The 18098-nt window shown below is 28.6% G+C and overlaps 1 protein-coding gene across 1 annotated transcript in view; it reads left to right on the forward strand.

Annotated features, from left to right (window-relative positions):
• The first annotated feature begins 1145 nt into the window (after nucleotides 1-1145).
• l(3)80Fg (dnaJ homolog subfamily C member 16 l(3)80Fg) overlaps nucleotides 1146-18098 on the forward strand; it is a 56136-nt gene continuing 39183 nt past the window's right edge. Inside the window, exons 1-4 of the mRNA XM_075381448.1 lie at nucleotides 1146-1412; nucleotides 9105-9171; nucleotides 12945-13129; nucleotides 15263-15396. Of these exons, the coding sequence (XP_075237563.1) occupies nucleotides 1267-1412; nucleotides 9105-9171; nucleotides 12945-13129; nucleotides 15263-15396 (532 nt within the window). The 5' untranslated portion in view covers nucleotides 1146-1266. The remainder of the gene's footprint in view (nucleotides 1413-9104; nucleotides 9172-12944; nucleotides 13130-15262; nucleotides 15397-18098) is intronic.

Genomic DNA, 18098 nt, shown 5'->3' on the forward strand with positions numbered 1-18098 from the left:
GCGGTATTTATGTGATTGTACTGCATGATAGATCTCATGAAACTAAACAAAAAAAGAAATGTAATTCTGTAGAATAATTTTTTTATGTAGAATAATTGAAAACATGCAGAAAGCATTATTATTACTAACCGATTTGGGCAATAAAATCATTTTGCAATAAAAATTTGTAAAAAGTATTCCTTAACACTTCTGGATAAGACTAAATGGGATCTCTTAAAAAAACTAGATTTAGATTTATTTTTACGCTGTGTTTTTGCTATTTTACAAAACCAGTAACATATCATTTTTTGCAACAGAAAATCTTCAAAACCATAAAACAGTATATTCCCAAACCTTCCAAAAAAAATAAATACATAAAAAAAAGTAAAAGCTAGAATTATTTTCAACATCAACATAAATCAGTGAAAACTACTAATGTATGAATGTTAGGTGCCATGAAGGTTCAGATGACCATTCTCAAATTGACAAGCATCGTTTATCAAGATTACTACAGAAAAAAACAGTGAAGTGTTTTCACATTACCTTCTTTGCCAAACTGACGATACTATTACACATTAACAAGTCCAATAAAATGTAGGAAAAGTTCAGTTTTACAAATGATAATTTCACTCTGTTCACCAATGACACTGATTCCACAATGAAAATCATTATTTTGAAACCTATTTAAAAATTATTTAATCCGGGTTAAATATGTTTATTTATTCATTTAAAGTAAGCTAACTATAATTATTAGTAATAAAAAAATAAGTTGATACCAGAATAAAGTTTTAAGAATTTATGCACAAGTATGCAGTGTATGATTTTGTATCTATGATTCAATATTTTATTCCAGGAAAACATTTTTGTAAAAAATTTGTTTTTTCGTGGTTTATAGTATACTGCGTTCAATTGAATTTACATCCTCAACGACGTGAACGCATGCGTGAAGTTGGAAAGTTATTTAGTAATTTATAACATAAATTAAATTTTAGTAAACTTTTGTATCATGAAAACAATTGATTTGTATTTTATATTAATTATCCTATTTATAATTTATTAATCTATAGAAAATTTTGATAATAATTTCATTTCCATTTAAAAGTTGGATAACCTGAATACTCATTGGCGATATTATTATTTCTTATTCTAGTAGTTCGTCTGCAGGGGATCAATATGTTTAGTCGTCCTTGTAAGAAATAATTATTAAAAAAATAACAGTAGTTTTATTTGGTAATTATTTCGTTATAGTTTAAAAGTTATTAATTTAAAAAAAAATTGTGGTGTATAATGAAATGGATTGCATATATTTTAATTGTTTTATATTGTGTCGGTGTTTGTTTTGCCTTAACGGATCCATACAAAATCCTGGGAATACATAAATCAGCTACTGCTCCTGAAATAAGAAAAGCATATAAACAATTAGCAAAAGAATGGTGAGATATTATTATTAAGTGTATTATATTTATTTATCCAAAAGCCGGTTATTAAGGTTGTTAATTTTAAACGAAATATTGCAGTGACAATGAGTTGTTTCAATTTACAGGTTATCGATGAATCGTAAATTCATTCAGCTTGCATTTGAAGTCAGATTTATAAAGACCTTGTGTACAATGTTTTATGAACTTATAATTTTTTATTTTGAGAAAATTATATTTTCGTTAGGTTAATTATTTTTATATTAACTTTAGTATTTTTGCTCAATTGTGCCCTTTTAATTTACAAATCAGAAACTAAAGATATGCTTTAAGCTATTATAAATGTCAGTTTCTTTCATTTATATTAGTTTTTAGATTTAAAATTTTATACTGTTAACTATTCATCGATTTAATTTACTTTTCATATTCGTTGTATGTGAATTTTTAGAAATATTTTTATATACTTATTAACTTACAACCGTGTAATAATATCTCAGATATTTAAGTACTTTTAAACATTAAAAGTATTTTTAAACATAAAAATTGATTTATTGAAAAAAGTAATTTCAAAATGTAACTTTTAATCATGAAACACTTAACTGTCACAAGCATTCCTAGAATGTTACTGCAGTGGCAATTGTATATGGATTCACTAATGTTCTATGCATTGCAAACATAACTGCAGTTTATTTATTTTAATCTGGTTCAAGTTCATTTGTAAAGTACTGAAGTTAGTTAATAATATGAAACAGTATGTTCTAATTAAAAAAAATATAAGTTCAAAAATTGTCCAAGATGTATATAGAATTGTGGGAAAAACTGTTTTTTGCTCCTTCTTTTATTGTTAAATTATTGCAAAGTTAGATTTTAATATATTTTGTTTGTAAATTTTATAATTAGAAAATAATTACATATTATTTGAATCATGCCAGGAATAATAGTTGTACTATTTCTTACACAATAAAAATTACTCCATTTAGAAAAATCATTGAAAACTTTGATCAGAAAAACATTGCAAGCTTGAAGGAAGAAAAGTAGTTATTGTTTTTTTTTAAATAAAAATAATAATTATCTAAAATACAATAATAATTAGCCATTTAAATATAATAAATAAGTTTAATAACTATTTTGAAGGCATTAATTGAAAAAAAAAAATGCAAGTTTTATTATTTATTATTTAAAAAGCTAAGTTAAGTTGTACTACAAATAAGAAATAAATTATTTAATTTTAATTAAATTGGTCCGGATACATTGTTTGGTAAGTAATAATAGAATATGAACGGAAGCATAATTAGGTTTTCCTCATAGGCTGTAATATTTGCTGCATAAAAAAAGTTATTTTATGTGGTTTAATTCAAGTGAGCATTATTAGGTTTTAGGAATAATTGATTGTTTCTTTTTTTTAAAATAAAGCAGGCAAGTGCATAATTTAAAAATAAATGTATAGAAATGTTGGCATTTTTAATTTACTTAAAACTAAATCATATACTGCAGCCAACTGAAGATTTGACAGTCTGTTTTTATATTCTGTAAACTTGTTCTGACTTGTACTAGCTCCAAGATTAGTATTGTATTATAGTTGAAAATATCTACAGCTAGAATCAATGTATAATGTGATGACAAAGTTTAGTGTTTTATTAATATGCTTTAAAGAGAAATAATTGGTTTAATCTTGTAATTAAATTTATTTGTTCCTCCCATGAAACTTGTAATTAAATTTATTTGTTCCTCCCATGAAACTTTATCAATTAAATTAGATGGGAAATTATTTATTATTATTCAGAAAGTGTTTGTGTAAAACATAGTTCAAAAACTTCAACAGTATGTTCCAAAGGACTGTTAAATACATTTTTATAGAATTTCATAGTATCAGCAATGAAATTTTAGTTTTTATTCAATGTAAATAATATCCATGGTAGTTGGAGGTAACATGATAATTTCTGTATCACCCTTTCATGGTTGATTGAAAAGGAACACCCAATTTTACTTTTTTAATATTTAGAGCTGAAATCAAAGCTGAATTCTTGCCTTTTCACAATTTAGTTCAAAACATATATATAAGTATGAAATCTACTTTTATTAGGCTTTTTTTTTTAATGGTGTTTCAAAGGAAAAATTCAAGATGTGTTTTGTTTTCCTGGAATTTTGTCATTTGTGTTAAGTTTCAAAGTTATGTTACAAAGTTCAGTGGATTCACTTCAATACATTTATTCTTCAAAGGAGTGGTATTAAGGGAGATTTCTATATCTAGAATAAATGTTTTTGAAAATTTTCATTGTTCCTAATTTCAGGTCTAATCTGTTTGTTGTAGCTGCATACTTGCATACTACACTAAGTGAGCCGAAGGTTTGCCTCTGTCTTTATAACTGAGCTGTCAACTGGCTTAGACAGGAGCTAACCAGATATCATCCAGTTTACACACATTTGTATATAAATTTCAAACACAACAAATCAGTACAATGCAATGACTAATGCACTGGACTCAACAATTGGCAAGGGGGAAACTTTCATTTCATGTATTGTACTTCAGGAGAATATTCTTGTCAATTTTCTGTTTGTTTAAAAATCTAATTACTTACTGTATTTGGAGTAATTTTCATTTTAAATTTCTATGTTCTTGTGGTGTGGTTGAATATATTATAAGAGCTAATAAAGGCAATTTCCCATTTATTTATATATATATATATATATATATTAACTTAGCAAAAACAATTCTTTTGTTATTGTATTTGTCCATATTCCCCTCTGTACTAATATCTCAAAGACAAAAGTATAAAAACCATTTACCACCAAGATTTCACAACTCGATAGTGCTTCTTACTTTATTATTATTTTTTTTTAATAGTGCTTTCGAGATTTTCCCTCATCATCAGTTAAAACTTTTTCTTACAAATCGCACATTAAATTCAAACCATTAAAATTATAACATAAAAATATGTAGTCATAAATATTAAAAAATGGGTAGTCACATAATAAAAAAAAAAATTATATTTATGACAACATATTTTTATATGTTTTAATTTTAATGGTTTGAATTTAATGTGTGATTGGTAACAAAAAGTTTAACTGATTATGAGGAAAAATCTTGAAAGCGCTATTAGAAAAAAATAATAAGTATAAGAAGCATTATAGAATTCTGTACTCTTAGTGGTAAATGGTTTTTATACTTTTGTCTATATATGTCTATATATTTTATACACAAGTATGAAAACTCCTCCACAACTTTGAAATCGTACCAGATAATACTGTTAGGTATTGGTCAACTACTTTACCCTTTTTATTGAGAATTAGAATTTCAACTCCTTCTTGGATGGTGGCCCCAGGAGTTGTGAATATTTTAAACGGTAACACCCTTTTTTGTGATAAAAAAGGGTCTGCACTTAAGGTTTCTTTAAGATCAGAAATATGGAATAAATAAAAAGTTGGGATGATGTCTACCCAAATTGGCGGCAGGATAAGGTTTGGATTTTGAAAACATGACCATTGATAATTTAAGGAACTGTTATCGCAAATAAATTTTATAAAAATTTGATTAAATGGATATTATCGAATAAATTTATTAAAAAAAATTATTAATTAAGCATTATATTTGCTTATTTCATTTTAATAAATGTTTGAAACAATCTCCTTTTGTTTGACGGGTGCCAGTCGACTGTAAAAGGATGATACTGCATTATTCAGTGATTCTCTTTTGTGCTGATTCTCGAATTCTATTTTGTAAATCATCGATTTCTTGGGGCTTAATACGATAAACAATAAGCAGTCCCATAGAAAGTTATCTGATGTTGACAAGTCGGGTGATTTGATTATCCATTCTATTCGACCCCGTCAGCCTTCTTCCAGGAAAAGTGCATTTAAAATTTCTCATGCCTGTAGACTGAAATGAAGCGGCGCACTATCTTGTTGAAACCAAATGTTTGGGATGATTTGGTCAAGAAACAAAGCATCATATTTCACTGCATTTAAATTTCCGTCAATAAATATAGGTTGTATCAATCGTCCACAAACAATGCCCGCCTGTACATTTACTTTAACTGGATACTGTGTATGTACCTGACAATATCAGTGTGGCTTAATATTAGTCCAGTATTGACAATTATGGCAATTTACATTACCATTTAAAAAATTGTGACTTCACTAATAACTATTTTGTCATAATTCTGCAGAACTCAAGTCTTCGATTGTAGTCATTTTCATTAAGTTCTTGTATCAGATGAATTTTGAAGGGTTTGAAATTTTCACTTCTTTGAATCAGTGAACTTTGGTTAATGTTCTGTTCTTGTGTTGCTGTTCGAGTTGAGGAATGAGAAATCTCAATAATAATGATTTGTTGCAGATTTAGAACTCCTTGGTTTTCCCATATTATTAATGCTCCCTGTTTCTTCAGATCATTGGATGGTTCTTGAGGCTGCACCTTTTGAAATAAGGTTATTATTTAATATTGTATCAAACAATTTACAAACTTCATTATATGACCTATCATCGAACCCCCTCATCATTAAAAGTGTGACCCTCTTCTGTTCACTAAGTGACAGAAAGGGGTAAAAAACAAATTAATTGCATAGAAAAAATTAATTCAGTAAAAAACAATTACAAAAAAAAAATGTAAATAACAAAAGTGGCTTACAAATGTGGTAAAAGTAGACAAAATCAATTAGCCAATCGATATCAATAAATTCTCATAAGAAACTAACAGTATAGTAATGAAACACACTAAATGGGATATTATACAACAGTGATTCCCAAACTGTGTGCCGCGAAATATTGTAAGAGCTTCATAATTAATTGAACCAAGACATGTATAATTATTAATTTAATGTTAATAAAGTAAAAAAAATAATACGAGTTTTATTCATTTTTATCTTTTACTTACAAGTAGACATACTTTTTTACTTAGGGTAGGGCACCATGGAAAAATTTTAATTGAAAAAGGGCACTACGACTCGGAAAAGTTTGGGAACCACTGTATATACAACAAATAAGTAAGCTTCATTTTTGCAACAGTGGTAAGAACCATCAATTATCAGCTAATCAGCGCGATTTGGTGACAATATTTTTATTTATTTACTTTTTGTGTTAAAAAATTTTTTTTTTTACATTTAAATTAAACTTTTAAAATAGATTTTAATTAAATTAGATTAGATCTTAATTTAATCCAGTTTAATTTAATTCTATTATTTGAACTTGATTAAATTTAGTAATTTTCAAAATCCAAAATTTATCCTATTGCTATTTTAGATACAGAAATCATTCAAACTTTTTATTTATACCATTTTTCTTGTGTTAAAGAGACCTTTAAAATGATGTATCACACAAAGGGTGTTACCATTTAAAATATTTGAGTTACAACCCTGGGCCACACCCCAAGAAGGGGTTGAAATTCTACATCTGATCAAAAGGTAAAGTAGACCGATAACTTATTCTGAAAGTATTCTATCTGGAACAGTTTTAAAATTGTTGATGAGTTTCCATACTTTTTTGACATTATACAGGTGTATCACAAAGTCTCCCAGGACTTTTATAATGTATTCTGTTGAAAATAATGGAAAACCTTTAATAAATACGTATTCTAAAATGCTTTGTTTGTGAGTTGCGATTTGTGCAAAATTTCACTTGAATTTCAGCTACTCTGGTGAAATGAGTTTGTATTGAAATTTTTAGGACGTTAATTGAGGGATAGAATTAGTGATTTTTGAGCTGAAAAAGCCGAATAAAATAGGTCCCAGAACCATATCTGCAGTAGTTTTAGAGAAATCTGGGGGGAACACCAATAAATTGTGGTTGAAAACCTTGTTTTTTATGTTTGACATATAACAATAACTTTGTTAATTGTGTAACAAACACAAAACTTATAAACAAAGCTTGTAGCGAATTTAATTCTAAACATTTAAGAGAAGTTTAATAAAACAGTGAAAAGTTAGAACAATTTGAATTTTATTTAGAAACAATACACTAGACCAAATGCATTATACATAACAGTTTATATATTCAAAAAAAAGGAAATGAAGTCTGATTTGAACCGATGTGTCTTCCTCTTGTAAGATCCAAATGTTTCATTAATTAAAATTTTATTTGCTATAATTCTGGAACCAGTGAAAATAAGTACCACTTTTGATATTTGTTGAAAAGCTCTCGATGTGGGCTTATTACTGCAGTTAAGAAAAAGTCCAAAATCAAAATTTTTTGAATTTTGGACACTTTTGGTCCGTTCAATTGTAATCAAAAGGGGAGGTGTACAACTAGATGTTACGACAGTCCTAAATCCAAAATTCCAATATCCTACGGCTAATCGTGTTTGAGTTATGCGAGATACAGACGTCATGCTGAAACTAGTCAAAATGGATTCAGGGATGGTCAAAATGGATATTTCTGTTGAAATCTGAAAACCAAAGTGCAAATTGAATATGTTGGACACATGTTGTCCATAGATTGGACAAGTTGTAGAACCCGTAATATGACAGTGCTTATGACATGATCAGTGTATTTTATCTTTACTGTTATCATTTAGTATTTGTTTTTTTGGTGGAGGGGATCATAAAATCTTTAATGCTGTATTTTATTTTATTATTTACTTATGGTTTTGTCAGGAGAAACCGATTGTAAATATTTGTTTAACACAGAAAAAAATATTTTAAACAGTTACATCTACTTTCATATCCAAGTTGGATTTCATAGAAATATGATTTAAAAAAATTTTAATTAAGTATAGTTTGGATGATCATTTTAGTAACACCATATTTAAAGTTCCCATGCTTAGATTTCTTTAGGCTGTTGTAAGATTGCCTGAGGATGCTTCACATTCTCGTTCGATATAGGAGACTAAAAATAGGTTGAAAATTCTTGAAGTTCATACTTTAAAATTCTATAAATTAAACAAAATAATTATGTATGATTTTGTCTTCAGCACATGTTATCCATAATTATATTGTGCTTGATTTAAATTCAAGCATATCAGAAAAAAGTTTTGTGCCTTCTGTTTCATTGCTTCTGTTGTGAAGTTGTTGATGCTCATAAAAGTATTATAAATCCAAGAAGGCTCCATAGTAATTGACTTGTGAATTTACTGTGCAAGAATTTTATTTTGATAAATTAACTTTGATGGTAGAATACTTTACAAACAAGTTTTACTGAATCAAAGCTCTTAACCATTTTGTTTTGGGTTTTTGACTTACTGAAAGGTTTATGATGCTCTTTGAATCTCATAAGCACAGTCCACGGTACTTTTCCAGTAATTTTCCCCCACCATGCAAACTTCTGTATTACTTAACATTAATAAAACAATTCATTTTTAATTAATTCCTTTATTAATGTTATTATAACAGTTTTTAAATACTTAGGCGTTTAATACTATAATTTACAGTTATTCTCAGGACCAATATCAAACTCTTTTAAATAAGAATAATCTTCTCGTTGTATACTCTATGTAGACCATACAATAGTAAATTTGTTCTGATTTTCTTAATTAATTAATATTATTTTTGAATTTTGGGGCACAAATTTTTCTTAAAAATTCTTTTTTCAGCTTATACTAAATCATTTCGAATTCTGTAGGCCTTCCGCACTATATAATGTTTCTGGTGAAATACTTAATGTCTTAATTTTATGTTTTTGGATAAGGATTTTTATTGTAAATGTTTCTTGTAAGATGGAAAGCCATTTCAATTTTTTGATGATTTTATATTATTAATAAATTTTTGTTTTCCTTTTTAGGCATCCTGACAAGAACAGTGGTCCTAATGCTGAAGATAAATTTGTTGAAATTACTCAGGCTTATGAGGTAAACAAAATATATGTTCTTATAATGTATATAATATTCTAGTTATATTAGTTTGGATTTACTGTATAATAAAATTAGATATAAAATATAGGAATATAGGAATTCTAATTTTAAAAATAAATTACTGAAACGTTTTGCAGTAATTTAGAAAAGGAAACTTTTTACAACTCTGGCTATCTATCTAGTTAATGAATTGTCCAATTTATATTTAATTTCAGTATATCTTCTGTTAGATGTTTTAACCAGACAGTCATAAATGACGTGGCATGAAAGGCTTAACCATTTTTGTATTGTATATCAGCTTTCTGAAGTGCAAATTATAATCAGTTCTACAAGTATTGCTTTGGTTCATTGCAATAGTGAACTAGCTGATTATAGGTAGTGATGTTTATCATTTTATCAGGAAATTTTTTGAATTTTCCTTAAGGATAAGTAAATTAGTAACATGATTAGTATGCGAGTTGAGAAACAGTACAAGAAGACAGAATGAATGTTGGGTATTCTTGATTTTATTAATCAAAAATGGATAAGAAGAAATAGTGATTGGCAAATGAAGATTTATTTATGAGGGAAATTATATTTGAAAATAAATAATAATAAATAAAAATGAATTGTTGTTAAAAAGGAAGAAAATAAGAAATTAAATATTAAGATTAACGTAGTACAAGGTTTGATAAAAAAATACAAATTTTTGTTTTTCTCAAAAAAAAATTTATTTATTTATCAATATTCATTTTATCACCTTTAAAGTACTTTTCAGGTGTAATACATCGTAACAGCACTTTTTCCAATCTTTGGAGCACTTCTGGAATGCAATTTCTGCACTTAGCTCCTTCTCAGCAGTTTTGTCTTTATCTCTTTAGTGTTGGCAAAATGTTGTCTTTCATAGTTCTTTTCAGCTTGGGGAATAGGAAGAAGTCTTAGGGGGGCCATGTCCAGTGAATACAGAGGCTGAAGCATCATAATGGTGTTGTTTTTGGCCAAAAGTTCACAAAAAAGCAGTGAAGTGTGAGCAGGTGCATTATTATGGTGCAATTACCATGAATTGTTTCGCCACAAATCCAGGCGGTTTTCTTCAGATTGCTTCATCCAAATGGCATAGAATTTTCAGGTTGTAATCTCTTTATTGACTATGATAGTTAATTGGTGATTGTCCATAATTATTTCTTTCACGTTTTGACGTCATCAGCGGTTGTTAATATGTTTGGATGTCCAGGGTCTTGTCTTCAATGTCTTCACAGCTCTCTTGGAAATGTTTGTACCACTTTTAAACACTTGTTTTATTCATAGAAAAACATTCAATATTTACAATGTGTTGTTGCACTTTATTCCATTCTTAAAGCAAAATTTAATGCAAATTCTTTGTTTCATTTCTTTTCAAAAGTTAAATTACCTCGCTGAACATTCCAAAACATGTGTAATTTTTTCAACAGCCAAAAAACTAAACCAATGTAAACATATGTTAGGAACATGTGTGCCAACTCAAAAAATAAATTGTGACAATTGAACTTATACGCCCTGGAAAATCTAAAAATTTCACATATTTTTTTATCAAACCTCATATGTTAAAGTTACAACCTTTTTTAAGTTAAGAGTGAAGTTAAAAAGAATGAATGAAGTTAGCTATAAATCAAAAGCAGACTGGCACAAGCCAGAGAAGCTGTCATATATATAATAAATTTGGCCAGTTTCAAATATAGATCTATGTATGTAAAAGAAATTCTTAAGTGTATTTTTACTTACGTGGGTTGTCTGAAAAGTTTTGAGCCTAACATAGAATGATGTATTTTTTTTATCAAATATAGTTTTATTTTTCAACAAAGTCTCCTTTCAAGTCGATACTTTTTCCAGCGATGCTCTAACCTTTTTAACGCTTTCAAATATTACCAAAAAAAAAAAACAATTAATAAAAAATCTGCAACATAAAAAAGTAGGGATTTAAAAACTGTATGAATCAATAAATGCAAAAAACAAAGCACTAAAGAACCTAGTTGGTGTCTTTCTTCGCAAAATAGGCGTTTACATATGCGATAACCTCCTCGTTCGGTAAAAATATTGTTCCTCCAAACAAAACTTTAAGGTTAGGAAACAAGAAAAAGACTCTTGGGATCAGATCTGGTGAATACGGTGAGCGGTCAGCCAATTCAAAGTGCAATTCGTGCCGTGGTCACCGTCAAAGTATGAGCAGGTGCATTGTCCTGATGGAAAAGCACTTTCTTCTTCAAATGTGGTCGTTTTTTGCAATTTCTGCCTTAGCTAGTCAAGTAATAGTGCATAATACTGTCCCATTATTGTTTTACCTTTTTGAAGGTAATTGATAAACAAAATTCTGTTACTATCCCAGAAAACAGTCACCATCACCTTCCCGGCTAATGGAATTGTCTTTTTTGGAGCAAGTTCACACTTTGCAGTTCACTGTTTTGACTGTATTTTCGTCTCAGGAGTGTAGTGGTGGATCTACGTATCATCTACAGTTATGAAACGATGCAAAAAATCTGACTTGTTTGTCTTAAAATTCTTCAGCAGGGCCTTGAAAATATTCATTCAAATGTGGTTTTGGTCCAGAGTGAGCAAACACGGCACCCAATGTGCGGATAGCGTACACTTATCTAATTCTTCAGTTAATATATGACAAACATGTTCTTTTGATATGCCCATAGCCTCTGCTATCTCTCTAACCTTAATTCGTCGGTCGTCCAGTACCTTCTGCTAAAACCGGTTGTTAAAGTTCCATACAAATATAAATTGAGATGCCTGTTATTTTGAGGCAATTGTTTTGGAACCCTCCTCAAATACAGTTTTGTGGTAATTCAGCTTATAATGAATAATGGAACGGACAGTACTGATATTCACAATACAGATTTCATTGGCTTCCCAAATTTTTATGCGTCTGCTGTTATGAATAACATCATTGGTATGGTTTTGTAAAACTTCAGTCAAAACTTCAACTGATCATCTGCTATGGTGACACTTCCAAAAATCCACTTACAAATATTTGCACAGTTATTACATTTTTTATCATTCCGTTTAAATCTGCGATCGAATTTTGGGTGGTTATACACCTTCATAAAATAAAAATTGTATCACAGCATGCCATTTTTCCACGGTACGTGTTTCAAGCAGAGCTGTTATTTTGAAACAAATAAAAGAATTTATAGTAATGCCAGTTCTTTTCAAACAATTCAGTATTTTCTATGTCACAGGGCCAGACAGTTTCGGTTTATTCTATTAGATAGTTTTGCCGCCGATGCTATTTGTCTCTTTAATTATTAAACAATCATTGTATAATAGAAAAAGCACATTGGAAAAGAGTAAATTTTTTTGAAAGCGGTATTACAGGAACATGTTACAACTTTGGTTCTTTGATAAAGTAAAATGTCTTAAAGAAAGAAATCTTTAGCAGATTATTATAAAGAAATGAAATATATTGGTGGGCCATATATTATGAAATACAAATTTAGTTAATTTTTTCAATTTTCAGATTTACAGAAAGTAAAAACCATTTAGGAAGGCAGTTGCTGGAATATATAAAATATTTTAGGATATGTAATTATGTCGAGGTTAAAGCACTGGTCAGAACAGAATGGAATGAACCACTATATCTAGCCAGTAAGATTACTGATGACCTAAATTAGTTACAAATAAAGTTTCGCATATTATATTTTTTGTCTGGAGAATGGGAGAAGATTTATTAAATTAACTCTTAAATTTTAATAAATAAAATTTATCTATATTTTGTAAATCGTAACCCAGTACTTTTTTTTTTTTTTTAGTTGTTATCTGATCCAGAAAGACGAAAACAGTATGATACTTTTGGTAAAATTATTGAGGAGCCTCGGCCCAGAGCAGATTATAGAAAATTTGATCCAATGGATGATTTATTTGCAAGTACTGGTTTCCGTTTCCGGTATCCTGATCGGGATATAACATTATTTCATAAATTATCAATCAGTACAAGGTATGTTTTGTTATTATTGAAATATGCTTTTAATAGTTAATATAAAAATTTTGTAAAAAAATCTTCTGTTTGTCACTATTTAATTAATTTGTTTTTATAATTTGTCATCCACCTGCGTGTGATGGTGTGTATGTTTTGTACAATACTTTAATAAAAAACATTTCTAGAAATTATAGTATGTTTAAATTTGGCTGTACCTTTTTATGTATAATTTATTAATACTTATTTTTTTATATTCTTTTACTGATAATAAACATTGTGTAGTGAACTAATGCTGGATAACTTAACACTATTTGCGTTGTTTATTTCCATAATGTTTATAAAATAATGCCACTGAGGTTATTTACTCACTTTAAAACAACCTTTAATAAAATATCATATGTTTTTAAAGGCATACTTGTTTATGGAAAATAACCATTTCGTATCAGGAATTAAAAGAAATATGTCCGAGATATATATACACCTACCCTTAATAGAATGGTTTATAAAAAGTTTGTTACTATATGCAGAATTTTAAATGAAAAAGAAAATGTCATTTACATTCACAGTAAACATATATTTATTGAAGGAAATAAAAGAGTGTAAAATTAAGAACATTTAAAGTAATATGTTAATATTCATGTCGTTGCTTCCATTGTAGATCACCTTGCGTACCTAATAAAAGGATAGGAATGCTCTCATAATTACTACTGTAGAATATAATTTTTATTTGTGATGTGTAGAATTTAAATATTTAATTTTACTTTCATTGTTTCTGGGTTGCATTTTCAGTAATATATCTATTAATAAAATTCAGTTATGTTTTTAATGTATTCATTTCTTCCAAATCTGAAATTTATCCTGGAATAATTATTTCTTCAAAGAAACTGCTAGAGATTCAAAATTGCTTAAATACAGCCCGAATTTATATTTTAACTGGTGTGTGTACAGTTTGTTATAAGTTTATTTTTTCTGTTATTTCTTACCATTTGCTGATAGTTTTTCTTCATTAACCATACTGCTATTATTATTTAATTTCTTTTTATAGTGTTTTAAAAGAAGCAAGCCAGCCAGGCTGGTGACCTTGAGATGAGAAGGTGGGTTTGGTTCTTTGTTTTTCACCGTAGAACGGTTGAGACCATTCAAAATGGTGATAGTTTTAGAACAGCAAATATTTCTTGTTGAATATGTCTTCCATGAACACACATGTATATTACACAGACAGTGAAAGATTAGTTTTCCATTAGATTTCTAGGTACACTAGTTCCTAATCAACTTAATGTATGAGCAGTAATTAAGAAATTAAGGGATCGGGATTAGTAAAGGACTATTAGTGAAGCGGCAGACCATCAGACATATAAGCTGCTATGTAATGTAGTTCTGATAAGTCTACATGAAAGTCGGCTTGACAAAAATACATCGAGTTTGCGTGCAGCTGTACACAAGGTAGTTTGGTAAGAAGCTGTCTCATCCCGTATAAAGTAAAAGCAGTTCAAAATCGGCCATGGATTGTGGAAAGTGAAATAAATACTGTTAGTGGTTTTAGGCAGACAATTCTGATGATATTTTGTACTATTTTTTCTAAATAGTCCATGACCAGAAGATTGAGGTGTTGATGTTACAATATACAGGAGAAGAATAGTTGGCCTAGTATTCGTTGCAGAAACAATAAATTCAGCTCATTGTGAATCATATACAAGTTCACAGGTGCAATCATATACAAGTGCAACCATGCATACAGCCAGGGAGTTTGCGAAGTTACTTTAAGAATTTTTGGAAATTTAATCATTTCTAAACTCTTGCAGCCACCTTGTTACAAATCTGGTGGCTTTGCGGCCATCGGATTTTTACAAAAAGTAATATTTATTGAGGAAAACCCCACAGCCTCCAGGAACTTCAAACTGCTATTCATGATTTCACCAAAAACATTCCACATGAACAACTTGTCAGAGTTTTTTTTTTTTTTAAATGAGAAGGAACGTGTGGAGATATGTCTAAATGTTCATGGGACCATTTCCAACAACTACTGTAAGATAAGTCGGTGTTATGTACTGTTGTACTGGTGCTTGACATGTATGTAGTTATTTTTTTTAATGCACTGTATTATAACATAATATTTATTTAAGTTTTTATAATATGTTGTTATTTTCACAGGGCATTTGAAAATGTTTTAGTACCGAAGAGTTATAGAGTGCCACACCTTTTATTGTTCTATTCAGATTGGTGTTTCGCTTGTCTTCAAGTTGAACCAGTATGGAGAAGAGTAATAGAGGAATTAGAACCTATCGGTAATTAAAGAATTTTTTTATTGTTCTTTTTGTAAGTTTTTCATTTTACTATGTCTCTGTTAATAAATACATTTAACATAATTTCAAAAATGGTCATGAATTAAATGCCAATTTTGATTAGTAAACATTCATCAATAGTAGTTACAAAGATATAAATTAAAATCAACATTAATTAGTAAATAAATAAATAACACTGGAAGTAAAGTAAAAAAAATTCTTGCATTTATAAATAAACAAATAAAAAAGCCAGGAAGTGGTTGAATAACTTTCCCTTTCCTGGCTTTCTTGGTCTTTATTTCAAATATACCGTCGGGTTTTTAACAGTACAATTGTGAAAAAGTTGGAAATGCTCAGAAAGAGCCCGATTTAATCCCTATTATCAAATTTTGTTTTCTGCTTTAAAAATATAACTGAGAAAATATTGAGATTTTTAATTGAAAAATTTGGCTTTCAGTCGACCTTCTTGACCAAATTATCCTTTTTATCATAAAGATTATACTGTATTTATATACAGTTACTAAAAATAAGAAATCAAAATTTTTATTTAAATCCCTTTTGATCTCATTTGACTTACTTGCTCGATAGCCAACTCATATTACATTTTTAATAACAGTCACAGCTAGAAAAAGAATTAAAGTATCAGAAACTATTAAACAATTTTTAACATTCTCATGTCAAGTCCCATGAGACCCTGTTTTTTTTTTAAATGTCCTATGATGTCTACATTAAGTACAGGTTGAAGAATTTTCAATCTTAAAATCAAAATAAAAAATAAAAAATTGTTACCTTAAACTTGGGTCTGTTCGTTTTTTTTTTTTGAGGCTTAAAAATTGATTTCTTGCTGTAATTATTTACTTAATAAGTCAGCTTAATCTGGTGTGGTGTTATTCATTAAGGCTAAAAGATCTTATTTTATTAAAAAATATATATTTAGTTATTATAAATATAATATTAAAAACAGCTTACCAATATATTTATGACTATATATATAGGTCTGTGATTCCTGTTGTCCTTTAGTAGTCAAAAATAAGGCCAAAACTGAGATATATGTAGCCAGATATTTGTGTCAAAGTTCAGCTTTTTTTATTTATAGGTTTTTAAGATTTAAGGCAAAAACTATTTAGAAATAATGTTGAATATCTCTCTACCCCTTAATCCAATCAGGGACTTAAAATTTCAGAATTTTACAATAAAATTATAAGTACTCTTTCATTTTGCTATGTTCAATTTCCTAAAACTGCTGTTCAAAGAATAAAAAATTCAAAATAGCAAAAACTTCAATTTTATTCAAAGTTTAATTTCATCAATGCACTAATTATAACAATTTTTGAAGAATTTCAAAAAGTTTGGAGATATTAATCAAAATACAAGTCAACATTTGTACGTTTGTTTTTTTGAAATTTCTGCAACTATTTTGTTATTTTTTTTTGAACTAAGGTGGTCTTCAAATGTTGACATTTGCAAAAACACTGATTGTCAAAATTATGGTCAATTACTAAACCTTTCCCCTTATAGCTGCTGTATCAGCAGCAATAGAGCATAAGCTGGGAAATTAAAAATGTTAATTTATACTTTTGTTTTTATTTATGAATGTGCTTGCAATCTTTGGTATAAAGAATAGTCATTTATTGTTAAAAAAGTAGCAGTATCCGCTGAACCAGAACTGTTTGTTTACGTGTAACTCAACACATGAGAAAATGTTTGCTTTATTATGATTTCATTGCCATTTTTTATAAATACTGAACCATTATAAAAACATCTTCCCACCAATTTATTTGAAATAAAATTAAACAAAAGATTGCATTACAATATAAACTTTCCACTTCTATTTTACTTTTCGTGCATTTATTATATATATATATTTTAAACTTATTGTTTTTCATGAACACATTTTTAATTTTTTTATGGTCTTATAAATAAAATATCAGTGTACAAGTAGTAATAATCTTTCATTTAGTAACAAATCATTAAAATTGCGTATTAAAAAAATGCCTTCATCAATTACAAGGGCTGATCAGAAAGTAAGTTACAACCCCTCTGTGAAACACTTATTTATAAGACAATTTTTTTTTTTATTGAACAAAAGCTACATATTTTTATTTATTTTTTGACATAATCGTCAACCTTATCTAAACACTTTTCATATCTTGTGACAAGTTTTTCAATTCCACTCATAAAAATTTTGTTCAATTTCCTTTAACCATTTAAGGATCGCTTTCTTCAGTTCGTTATCATTAGTGAAATGCTCCTAGGTCTTGCTTGAGAGAACCAAATAGGTGGTAGTCGCAGGGTGCTAGGTCAGTGCTGTAAGGCTAATGAGGTCACACACTTTCCACTTCAGTTTTTGTCGTAACTATTTTGTCACAGGAGCTGAATGAAGAGTAGTGTTGTAAAGAAAAATGACCCCCATCGCTTGATGTTCTGGGTCTTGGATATTTAGTGGCTTTTCGCAATATTTTTAAAGTCAGAAAGTAAGATTCTGATTGTTGTACATCAGGGTATATATTTATTGTAAATAACTCCCTAAGAATCGAAAAAGACTGTCAGCATAACCTTTTGAACATGAGGGTATGTTTTCACTTTTTTTGGTTGCAGTGAATTTTGTGTCTCCATTCATGTGATGCTCGTTTAGTCTCAGGAGTGTAATGAAGCACCCAGCTGTCATCCTATGTAATGATTTGTTTCAAAAACTGTGGACCAGT

This window comes from Lycorma delicatula, chromosome 13 (assembly GCF_047948215.1).
Source record: "Lycorma delicatula isolate Av1 chromosome 13, ASM4794821v1, whole genome shotgun sequence".
Taxonomy (NCBI): domain Eukaryota; kingdom Metazoa; phylum Arthropoda; class Insecta; order Hemiptera; family Fulgoridae; genus Lycorma; species Lycorma delicatula.